We start from the raw sequence: 12,341 nt of genomic DNA, 5'->3' as shown, positions 1-12,341 counted from the left end.
GTGACTTTATTGTTTTATTTCACTCTGTTTTCACGCCAAAGTGAATGTGCTTTGCAAAGGATGAATTTTTTTTTCCAGTTAATCCTCCCCTGAGGATATTTTTCCATTGATTTTTTAGGGAGAATGGAAGAGAGAGGGAAAGACAGAGAGAAAAATTGATGTGAGAGAAACACATTGATTGGTTGACTCCTGAACGAGCCCCCACCAAGGACTGGGCTGGGGAGGAGCCTGCAACCAAAGATAATCCAACCCGGGACCCTTTGGTCCAGGCGTCCTCAAACGACGGCCCGCGGGCCACATGCGGCCCGCCGAGGACATGGATCCGGCCCGCCGGGGGCCGCTGCCTGTCCTGCTTAGCAGCCAACAGTCCCGGGCCCGCAGTGCGCATAGGAATTTGTTCATAGTTGTTGTTTATTTTTTAAACTATAGTCCGGCCCTCCAACGGTCTGAGGGACAGTGAACTGGCCCCCTGTTTAAAACGTTTGAGGACCCCTGCTTTGGTCCGTAGACTGATGCTCTACCCATTGAGCCATCCCGGCTTAAAGCTGCAAAAGGCGAATTTGATTTGTGAAAGGGTGTACAGCCGCCAGGACTTGAGCAGCAGACATGCGGCTTGGTGAGGAGAAGACAGATGAAGGAGTTGTGCACTCTTCCTCGGTGCTGCACAAGGAAGCCGCGCTTGCAGTAGTGAGGACAGTCCCTTTTCCTGCTTCATTTCTATTGCGGTCACGCACACACACACGCACACGCACACGCAGAGTTTTTTAAAAAAATATATATTTTATTGATGTTTTATAGAGAGGGAGAGGGATAGAGAGCTAGAAACATCGATGAGAGAGAAACATCCATCAGCTGCCTCCTGCACACCCCCCACTGGGGATGTGCCCGCAACCAAGGTACATGCCCTGGACCGGAATCGAACCCGGGACCTTTCAGTCGGCAGGCCGACGCTCCATCCACTAAGCCACACCGGTTAGGGCACACACCCAGAGTTTTGAAGACAATTTCCTACTTAAATCAGGAGGCTTTTCTGGACGCATCAGGGCAGGGCTCTGAAAATGGCTCGAGAGGGCACAGAAAGCAAACTGGTTTGCGGTTTTGAATGTGGGGCCGGAATGGGCAACAGCCAGGCCGTCTTATCAGCTCGCCCAGGTGAATGGTCCAGGGAAGAGGGAGAGGCGAGGCTGAAAGCCACCAGCCGTCCGCGGTCTAAACCGGGAGCCTCTCCCCTCTCCAAGCCGCAGTCCGCGGCCTCGGAGGCCCTCGCGGACCAGCGCAGCGCTCACGACGTGTGTGCACGCGGCGCTACAAAATGAGCCCGTTCCTCCGGAGCACGCGCACGGGCAGGGGCTGCTGGAGGAAGGGGCCTCGGCGGCGACGCCCGAGCTGTGCCCGGTGTCCGCGTCGGCGTTGACAGCTCACGGGAGACTAGACCCCCGTTTACACTGCGGGGCAGGCCACGCTCCCGGGGCGCAGAGGCTGAAGACCGCTCAGCACCGGGTGCCGGCCGCGACCCCCGCCCACCCCCCTCCCAGCCTCCTCGCCCACCCCCCTCCCTCCTCGCCCACCCCCCTCCCTCCTCGCCCACCCCCCTCCCTCCTCGCCCACCCCCCTCCCTCCTCGCCCACCCCCCTCCCTCCTCGCCCACCTCGCGCCCGGCCGGAAGGCCCGACCACCGAGAGGCCGCCTAGAGCCGATCCGGAAGTCCTAGGGGCGGGGCCTGGGCCGACTTCCGGCCGCGGTGTGCGGGGCGCCTTGCGGGCTTTGTCGCTGGTCCTGCGGGGTGGGCGTCCCGGGTTCGCTGCGGGGCGCGCGCTGTCTTCTCGCCGCCGCCGGGCACCGGGTGAGTGGCGCGCTCGGGCCGCGGGCGGGGCGGGCCCCGGGCTGAGCGTGGTCGGCTCCGCACGGGGGTCCCGGAGCCCGGGCCTCGGGGAGCCGGTCTCCCGGCAGCCGTCCCGGGCGACCCTGGGTCTGCCAGGCCGGCCCGTGGCCTCAGCTCTTCTCCCTCGGGGACGGCCTGCGGGTGGATGCCGGGCCCAGGACTCCCGCCAGCCGCGAGCCTCTAGCCTCCTTCCCTCTGCGGCGGCCGGGGCCCGGGGTAGGGACAGATGTGCGGAGCCTGCGGACGCCCTGAGCGGCCTCCTCCCCACCCCGAGCCCGAGGGAGCTCTCCGGGCGATGCTGGAAAGCGGCGGGGCCCTGAGACCCTTTGTGCGGGAGATGCGGAGCCGGCCCCGCCCTGGCCGGGGCCCAGGTGCGCAGGAGGGTGCGGGCCAGCATGGCCCCCCGCTTGGGCCTGAAGGAGCATCGCCAGGTGGGGAGAGGGGGGTTGGCCGCGCTGCCTTCGCGCTTTCCTGAAGGTTCCCTTTCCCTAGATCTCTGATGTCAGGACACCCCACACACGGGCTACGTCATGGTCGTGGGGTCCTCGGGGCCTGAGATCCGTTTGTCCCGCCCCCCCCCCCCCCCCCGTCCCCGCAGCTCCTCCCCCCCACCCAGGTCCATGGCGCGTGAATGACAGCAGCGGCGAGAGATGCCGGCCTCACCAACGATCTCACCAAGCTTTGGGACATAACTCGCTCCTCTCCGCAGAGCTGGGACTTTGGTCCCTCTCACAGCTGTAATGTTGTAAAGGACCTTTTCTAAATATTTTTATTGATTTCAGAAAGGACTGGTGAGACAGAAACATCCATGATGAGAGAGAATCACTGATTGGCTGCCTCCTGCACGCCCCACACTGGGGATCGAGCGCCCGCAACCCGAGCAGCATGTGCCCTGACCGGGAATCAAAGCTCAGCCGCTGAGCCACGCGGGCCGGGCGAGTGTAAGAGGACCCTAACGGCGGCAGTAGCCAGGGCACCCCCTTACAGAGAGGTGGGAGCAGGGGCTGCTCTGTTTCCTTACCCGTGGCCCCGGTCCCTCTTGGAGCGCCGGCGATGGGGTCCTGACTCCGGAGACGCCTGGGGAATGAGAGGGAGGCGGCAGAGGCCTGAGGCCCTGGCAGTGGTCATGAGCAGGAGGTGGGAGGTGGTCAGGGGAGCCGCTGACCTGGCAGGCGGTGCCTCTGAAAGCAGTGGAGGGAGCTGTCCGGCCTGTGCGGTGCTGCCTGGGGCCTGGAGGTTGACAGGTGCAAGGACCCTGGACGCGGGAGCAAAGAAGGGTGTTTGGCGTCCAGGGGCAGAGCCCTGGGAGCAGAAGCGGAATGGCATTGGGGAGGGGAGGGGTGGGGAGCAGAGGGGAGCGGTGGGGAGGGAGGAGATGACACCAGTAGCTGGTGTGGCCTTAAGGAAGCCACCTGCTGAACTGCGCTGGTGGTGGTGAGGAGGGCGGTGGTGAGAAGGGCGCAGCTCCAGCCCACGTCTCTCAGCGGCCCCTGCTCGTATTTCTCCTATTCTCCAGGCCGAAGCACACCTTCCTGCTTGCTCTCTTTAGGGCCCAAGCAACAGACAGTGGCTCCGACTCCCCTGGGAGCCCAAGGCCCCTTTACCGGTGCCGTGTGAGAGGCACGGTTTCTAGTCCCTCCCCGTTGCCACCCAGAGCCACTCGGGGCTGCTCACAGGTTCGAACTCCCAGCTCAGCTCTCACTTCCATTCCAGCACCCAGGACTGCCCCACCTCCCTCAGCATCAGCTGTGCATTTAGACAATGCCTGTTATATTTTATCCAGCAACTTCTATGTTACAGCAGGAAGGTGGGCCACGTTAGCCCAGTATCTGATGGAAGCCGAGAACGGTGTATTTTTACTTGCTTTTGTTCACTTCATTTAGGTTTCTCTCTTTTTTTTTTTTTTCTCATCAGGTTTCTTTAAATGAAAAAAGGGTGTTGCGGACTGAAGAGTATTGGGTTCAATTCCGGTCAAGGGCACATGCCTGGGTTGTGGGCTCCATCCCCAGTAGGGGGCGTGCAGGAGGGAGTCGATCAATGATTCTCTCTCATCATTGATGTTTCTCTCTCTCCCTCTCTTTTCCTCTCTGACATCAATAAAAAGATATTTTAAAAATAAATAAAGACGGGATCACACTATGCCCACCCACCTGGGTCCCGGATTCGAGCATCAATTTCATTTTTCTTGACTTGACAGAAGAAAAGGGAGCTAAGCAGAAATGGAAAGCTTGCTGGTGATTAGGTGAATGTTTATTCAAAGCATGGTATATCTGATTTTGCAAACTTCCTCTAAAGTTAAAAAAACTGTGAAACAATTCAGCGCAGGTGCCAGCTGTTTTCAGGTAGCACTACAGGTATCCATATACACTGAGTGGCCAGATTATTATGATCTCTGAACGCATAATCATCTGGCCACTCAGTGTATATCCTCCTATATAATAAAAGGCTAATATGCAAATTTCCCCCTTGACCAGGAGTTCGACCAACAGGCAGGCCAGCCAACTGCCCATGTCCCTTCCCCCTGGCCAGGCTGGCCGGACTCCATCCATGCACAAATTCATGCACCAGGCCTCATATACACACACACACACACACACACTGAGTGGCCAGATTATTATGCGTTCAGAGATCATCATAATCTGGCCACTCAGTGTATATAAAAGGCGAAGTGATCTACTGGCCAGTATGTATGATGTGCACTGGCAATTTAAAAATAAATGATGGCCCTGACTGGTTTAACTCAGTGGATAGAGCGTCAGCCTGCAGACTGAAAGGTCCCAGGTTCGATTCCAGTCAAGGGCATGTACCTGGGTTGCGGGCACATCCCCAGTGGGAGGTGTGCGGAAGGCAGCTGATCGATGTTTCTCTGTCATCAATGTTTCTAACTCTCTGTTTCTCTCCCTTCCTCTCTGTAACAAATCAATAAAATATATATTAAAAAATAAAATAAATGATGATTTGTGCACGCAGGATACATATAAAGCTCTGGCTGTCGCCATGCGTGAGAACTTTATATGTACCCCGCATGCACAAGTCATCATTTATTTCTGTCGTCTATCGTGAATTTGGTTGACACTTCTGTTATAGAAAAAGGGCAACTAGTGATATTAAAATATTTCTTCTAATTAATTTCCTTTCAATGTGCAGGAATCCGTGCACCGGGCCACTAGTTTAAACTTAAAACATAAAAGCAGAAGCTATTACTGACTTCCAAAACAAAAGCCAACATCTGACTGCCCCTTTTTTAAATTAAGGGAAATAGCGAGGCTTAAACTGTAAGCTTGCTTCTGTAACACCCATCCCAGCCGATCTAAGCAGCACACCCTGTCGGTGCGATGGGTCACCCCGCGAAGGGAGCAGACCTTCCACCGGGCAATGGCACTGGAGGCAACAGACTGGACTTGACCTTAATTCTGCCCCTTCCTGGCTCAGGCTCCGTTTCCTCGTCTGTAAAATGAAGTAACAGTACTAGCTCCTCATCAGGTTTGGAGGGGTGTTGGAGAGCGTGCGGGTCCGTTGCGAAGGACTGTGCCCGGTTCAGGTTCCATGGGCACCCCTCTTCCCCCCAGTTCTGAGCCTGTGAGGCAGGTGAAGAGCAAAATGTTAGGGTTTCTCCTGCCCGCTCACAGGCGGCACCGGCTGGCTGCAGCCTCTCCTTGGGGGGCTGCCCGCCCCCAATGCTGCAGGCTGGTACGAGAAGAGCTGCCCGGGGAGGAGGGGCTGGGTGCCCAGAGGTGCTCCCACGCCTTTCAGTCGTGACCTCTGCACCTCAAGGAACACCTGTCCTCGGGACACCAGACACGCGGGGACCGCGCTCCTCCAGCGCCTGGTCTGCCGGAGGGACTCAGTGCGTGACGCTGTCCAAGGCAGCCGCGGATCTACAGGAGGAACTCGAATGCCAGGGCGCAGGTGGGTGGGCACAGTGTGATCCCGTCTATATTTATTTATTCTTAAAATATCTTTTTATTGATTTCAGAGAGGGAGAGACAGAAACATCAATGATGAGAGAGAATCCTTGATCGGCTGCCTCCTGCATGCCCCCTCCTGGGGATCGAGCCCACAACCCAGGCATGTGCCCTTGACCGGAATCGAACCCGGGACCCTTCAGTCCGCAGGCCGATGCTCTATCCACTGAGCCAAACCAGCTAGGGCTCATCTTTATTTTTAAAAATTGTGTGTAGGTGAGTGGATGACTTTAAGGAGAGGTCTGGGTGAATGTGTATAAACAGTTAACAGAACGTATCTGTTGAAGTGCTGAGGGTTTTTAAGTTTCTCTCAGCTAGCATCATCATTTACCTTTATATCTTGAAAAGTAACGAGTTAAAAGTAATTCTTATAGACAGGTGACTGATGTTTTTAAACCAAGTTAGCGGGCCTTTAAGGAGAAAAACGTTCTCTGTGACCGCCACAGGGCCGTGGTCTCCGGGCTGCGTCACGGCCACGTCAAGCGGCCGCGGCTGCAGGAAGCCGTGTCTCCAGACCCGTTGGCACATGGCGTGCCCAGCATCTCGGCATCGTCCGTTAGTGGTGAGCGGGTTCAGTTCTCTTCTGTCACAGGGAGCGTTGCCTCCAGGGTCAGGCAGCCTGTTGCAGCCTGGGCTCATGTTGCTGTAACGGATTCAGTACTAGTGTTTCCAGCAGGAAACTTGATTTCTCAGGTTCCTTCTCACAGGCAGGTGCTGGCTGTGCCCTTCGCCCTACAGAGCCTGGCTGCTGGGCCCCCTCCACATGTCCCTGTGGGGTGGGGTGGGAGACAGGCCACGTGCCATTCCTGTCTCCCGGCTGCACCTCCGTCACAGGGTCACACCCAGCCTCAGGTGACTCTGGGAAATGTAGTCACTGGCTGGGTGGCCATGTGCCTACTAAAATCTCAAGTGCTGCCCTGGCTGGTGTGGCTCAGTGGATAGAGCATTGGCCTGTGGACCAAAGGGTCCCGGGTTCGATTCTAATCAAGGGCACGTACCTCAGTTGCAGGCTCCTCCCTGGTCCGGGCCCTAGTCAGGGCTCGTGCAGAAGGCAACCAATCGATGTGCTTCTCTCACATTGATATTTCTCTTTCCCTCTTTCTCCCACTCTCTCTAAAAATCAATGGAGCCCTAACCGGTTTGGCTCAGTGGATAGAGCGTCAGCCTGCAGACTGTCCAAAATCGGTTCCAGTCAAGGGCACATGCCTGGGTTGTGGGCTTGATCCCCCAGTAAGGGGCGTGCAGGAGGCAGCCGATCAGTGAGTCTCTATCATCACTGATGTTTCTATCTCTCCCTCCCTCTCCCTCTCTGAAATCAATAAAAATATATATTGATTTCAAAGGAAGCAGGGATGCTGGGCAGTCTTCAGTCTCTGCTGCAGTTTAGCCCACTGGCCACCCTTCATCCTAGCTGGCTTCCCACAGTCACAGGCATGTGTTCGACTGGCTCCTGACGGTGGTGCTTTGGACGTTGCCAACAAAACTGGGATCATCTAAACTGAGTCCAGCTGTCTAATCCTAAATATAAACATTTTACACTGTAAGAAGCATGTGAGAGAGCTCAGTCCTGGCTGGTGTGGCTTGGTGGTTTGGAGCAATGGCTCACACACCAAAAGATTGAGGGTTCGATTCCCAGTCAAGGGCATGTACCTGGGTTGCAGGTTTAATCCCTGGCCCCAGTTGGGTGTGTGGGGAGGCAACCAACCAATGTCTCTCACATCAATGTTTCTCTTTTTGTCTGTCCCACCCCCCCCCCCCCGCTTCCACTCTCAAAAAAAATGAGTGGAAAAAAGTATAATCGGGTGAAGATTAGCAACAAGAAAGAAAGTAGAGAGCTCGGCGGGGAGCAGACATAGATAGGAAGCAAGTGGAATTCAACCCACGCGGATTTCCCTATGCAAGTCTGATAGAGGACGAAAGGGGCAGGGGAGTTAGGGTTGACGTTCGAGAGAATGGTTTTACACTTGATCTTAGCCAAAAGTGTCGAAAGTCTGAGAAGCGATGCAAGAAAAGGGTTTTAATATGTAACCGAAATGAACGTGTAACACACTGACATGGGGTCTACGCTGGCGAGGAGGGAACGTTTCGCTCTTCACCTGCCTCACTGGTTCAGGACTGGGAGGACGTGAAGGAACGAGGGGCATCGAAGAGGCGGTAAGGTTGCTGTCTGTGTGTCTGTGGAAATGCATCTTGATTTTGGTAGGTCAAGCCCTCTCCCGACCCATTGGCCACCCAACCAGTCTGTCCTCTGGAGCTGGATGGAGCCCCAAAGAAGCCTTCCCAAGTGGGAGGCTGTTTGGGGGGAGACAAGTGTGTGGGGGACGTGCGTTGGGTGAAGAGTGTGAGCAGAGGACACACTTTTCTCTCGGTGGATGTGTGTTTCACCCCCACCCGCTCCAGCGGGTTCCTGTCTATTAATGAGGCGGGAGATGATCTTACTCTCTTTTATTTCAGGTTCTGATGCAGGACCTGGTGATGAGAAGGTGACTCTGGAGCCTGAATTTCTGAGAATGGAAATCCGCTCAGGACAATGTCAGAAACACTCACAGTGATGGAGACTCCTGCCCCCGAGTCTGGGGAGGTCTCTGCACCAGGATTAGGAGGAAACCTGGAAGGGCAGAGCCCCCCATCTCGGGAGGGAGGTTTCAAGCAGGTGACAGTTACTCATTGGAAGATCCAAACGGGAGAGGCAGTCCAGGTGGGAAGTGAATGCAGAGGCAGCCCCGTTCTGCGCTCTGACCTCCTCATCCTTCAGAGAGAACTTATGGAAGGGGAAGCCCACCCATGTGGGACTTGTGGCAAAAGCTTCCCGTTTATTTCAGACCTCGTTAGACATCAGATTTCTCATGCTGGGGAGAAACCTCACAGGTGTGACCAGTGTGGGAAAGCCTTCAGCCAGAGCTCCCATCTTGCTGAGCACCAGAGTGTTCACACCGGAGAAAGACTCTACGTGTGCAATGCTTGTGGGAAAGACTTCACTCACTATGCAGATCTCATTGAGCATCAGCGAGCACACGCCGGAGAAAAGCCGTTCAAGTGCGCTCAGTGCGGGAAAGCCTTCTGTCACAGCTCAGACCTGATTCGACACCAGCGCGTCCATACCCGGGAGAGGCCTTTTGAATGCAAAGAATGTGGGAAAGGCTTCAGTCAGAGTTCATTACTCATTCGACATCAGAGGATTCACACAGGAGAAAGGCCCTATGAGTGTAATGAATGCGGGAAATCCTTCATTAGGAGCTCAAGCCTCATTCGACATTACCAGATCCACACAGAAGTGAAACAGTATGAATGTAAGGAATGTGGAAAGGCCTTCCGTCATCGCTCGGACCTCATCGAACATCAGAGAATTCACACTGGAGAGAGGCCGTTTGAATGTAATGAGTGTGGCAAAGCCTTCATCAGGAGCTCAAAGCTTATCCAGCATCAGAGGATCCACACTGGAGAAAGGCCTTATGTTTGCAATGAGTGTGGGAAGCGCTTCAGCCAGACGTCAAACTTCACTCAGCATCAGAGAATTCACACTGGAGAGAAACTCTACGAATGTAACGAATGTGGGAAAGCTTTCTTCCTGAGTTCATACCTTATTCGACACCAGAAAATTCACACTGGAGAGAGGGTATATGAATGCAAGGAGTGTGGCAAAGCTTTTCTCCAGAAAGCTCATCTCACAGAACATCAGAAAATCCACACGGGGGACAGGCCCTTTGAGTGTAAGGACTGTGGGAAAGCCTTCATCCAGAGCTCCAAGCTGCTGCTCCACCAGATCATCCATACTGGAGAGAAGCCCTATGTGTGTAGTTATTGTGGGAAAGGGTTTATTCAGAGGTCAAACTTCCTTCAACACCAGAAGATTCACACTGAAGAGAAACTGTACGATTGCAGTCAGTATGGGAAAGATTTCCACTCTAACCCAAACTTTAAAAGTAATCAAGGTGTTACTCAGGAGGGGCTTCCCTTGAGTAAGACCCCCCCACATCTGGGCGAGAAATCTGTAAGTCAGGGGGATCGTGCAGATGACTTGTAATGATGCTCCAAGTCGGTGATGTTTGCAAGTGGGTGGCATGCGTGTTGTGGCTCCTGTGCCTTTGGACATGTCAGCATTTCCCAGAGTCACGGCCGGGGCTGCTTGAGGAGTGGGCTGCCGCCTGCGTGTGCCGCCATGCTGGACTGACCGGCCAGGAACCTGTGTCCTCGCGAGAGCCACCTGAAGACAGCTGACTGAGCTGGAACAGTCTGGGGCCAGGAGCTAGGTCTCTAGATGCTCCCGCACAATTCCAGTTCACCCCGGGTTAAGCTGCCTTTGGAGGAGAACTACGTCCGCTCATTAAACAGCGCGATGGAGCGACTTAGAGCTGTCGAAAGAGGCAAGTCGGAGAGCCGCAGGCGGGTTCCCGGTGGTCCTTGGGCACATTCTGGGCTCCCTCCCTGCATCCCAGGGTCTTCTGCTTCCTGGAGCCTCGTCTCCCACCACCTCCCTCAGTGTTGCAGCAGCACTAACGGACGTTCCTCGCATCCAAGCTGTCCCTGCGCCCTGGCCGCCTCGTCTGCATGCTCTCCCTCTGCTGCCCTGGCTTCTCATCATGGAGAGACCCTCCAGGCATCGTGTCCGGCTCAGCCTCGTCCCCGCTGGGCTGCTTCACCCCTTCGCACCTGTTACTGCATCTACTTTGATACATGAGAATTGTGTTTATACGTCTCATCACTGCACTGCTGATTCCTGTGGACAGTTATATCGGACTGGTTTATGTGTCCCTGGTGTCTAGCGCAGGACAATAAAATGCCCGCCCCCATCTGTGTACGTGGGGCCTCTCCAGCTCTGTCGCTTTTTGCTGCTATTTACAAAGCAAGGACAGAATCCACGTGTTTTAAAAGTGTAACCGGCTGGGCTGCTGGGAATACCTTCTTAGCCTAGTCACTGTCTCTGCTCGTCCTCAAGCCAGAAGTCACAGGTGGTGGCCAGTGTGAGCCCCGTGCCCTCACGTTGCTGCTGCCAGAGCTCGGCCATGGCCATGCACCGGCTTTGGGGAGCACTGTCTTCACTTAGCTGTCTGTGCATCTCCCTGGTTCACTCCAGGGCAGAGTCCCAGCACATGACGTAACTTGTCTCTGAGCAGTCCAGGACTGAACTCCACCCTCCTCTCACTTTTCTACTCGCTGGCTCCTTCTGCCAATTACTTGAAATGTTTCAACCTGTAACGGCCAGTGGTCAGTCCTGGGAAAGACGCATGGAACCTGAGGTCACTCCACGTCCATAGGGAAGCCAGGGCAGCACACAGTGAGCGACGTGTGGAAACAGACACGTTCCTGGCTGTGTGGGGGGTAAGCAAGGCGGAGGCTGGCGTCGCCTTTGACCTGGTCCACGGAGATCAGGCATTGTCAGCTGGAGAAGGTGGAATAAAGGGAATCCGAGCAGAAGCAGGGAGTTGCATGCAGCTGTTCAGAAGCAGGCAAGTTTATTACACAACGGATAACCGGCTAGTGAAGCCATTAGTTGTTGACTCTGAATTTCCTTGATCTAAACATCAACCAAAACCCCTACTTGTAAAATGGTTAAGTTTTGCCCATGAAGTCATTTTGCGTTAACAAATTTCAGCAATCCTAGAAGCCCCGAGGGAGTAAGTAGTTTTAAAAGGGCTGCAGTCCTCTCCGGAGAGCTCACCGTCTGAAGTGCGGGCTCGGGTATTAGCAGGTCATTTTAATCAACTTCGTTGCGGCCCAGTTTCCACACAGTACGAGCACCTATTTCAAGTGTACAGAGTTTTAACGTACTCCGCGTCACCACCATCGTAACCAGGAAGTAACCTTTCTATCGCCCAAAGGGTGCCCTTCAGCTCTTTCTCAGTTAATCCTACCCCAGCCCCAAACATCCGCGGTCTGTCGGCGTAGGTAAGTTTGCTTGTTCTAGGACTCGATAGGAATGGATGCATATGGTATGTAATCTTGTGTGTCTAACTCCTTTTCATTTTGGCATGTTTTAGAGACTCAACCCAGTGTAGTTTCTAGCTGCAGTAGCTCTTCTCTGTGCTGAGTCATGTTTGATTGTATAAACCATCGTTTATTATTCATCTGTTGTTAGGAATTTGAGTTTCCAGCTTGGACTGTTAAGAATAAAACTGATGAACATTTATGTACAAGTATTCGGAAATGCCTCTTTATTTCTCTTGGGTGAGTGACTAGGAATTGCTGTCATCACTGTGTTTTTAACTTTATAAAAAAATCACCATTCCCAGCGGTTGGAACATTCTTCCTACACCAAAAGGAGGGTTTGATTCCACTTGGGGCACATGCCCAGATTGTGGGTTCGATCCCCAGTTGGAATGTGTGTGGGAGACAGCCAATCAATGTTTCACTCTCACATTGATGTTCCTTTCTCCTCCTCACTTTCTTTCTCTAAAAAAAAAATCAATAGAAGCATGTGCTCAGGTGACTTAAAAAAAATTGCCAACCCATTTCTCTACACTGACTACCATTTGTACTCCGGCCACAGTGTGTGA

General features: G+C 54.2%; 1 protein-coding gene across 1 annotated transcript; it reads left to right on the top strand.

The window, feature by feature from the left end:
• The first annotated feature begins 1,727 nt into the window (after window positions 1-1,727).
• On the top strand, window positions 1,728-12,051 carry ZNF623 (zinc finger protein 623). The gene is made up of 2 exons (XM_080646996.1): window positions 1,728-1,843; window positions 8,302-12,051. The coding sequence occupies exon 2, from the start codon at window positions 8,378-8,380 to the stop codon at window positions 9,869-9,871; it is 1,494 nt and encodes a 497-aa protein (XP_080503122.1). The 5' UTR covers window positions 1,728-1,843; window positions 8,302-8,377; the 3' UTR covers window positions 9,872-12,051.
• The last annotated feature ends 290 nt before the right edge of the window (window positions 12,052-12,341 follow it).

Source organism: Plecotus auritus, assembly GCF_963455305.1.
Source record: "Plecotus auritus genome assembly, chromosome: 11".
Lineage (NCBI taxonomy): Eukaryota > Metazoa > Chordata > Mammalia > Chiroptera > Vespertilionidae > Plecotus > Plecotus auritus.
This window is presented reverse-complemented; position numbering and strand designations above follow the sequence as displayed.

What these genes read in the sequence shown, in the direction of transcription:
- ZNF623 (XM_080646996.1), top strand. Translation starts at nt 8,378, where the DNA reads ATGTCAGAAACACTCACAGTGATGGAGACTCCTGCCCCCGAGTCTGGG.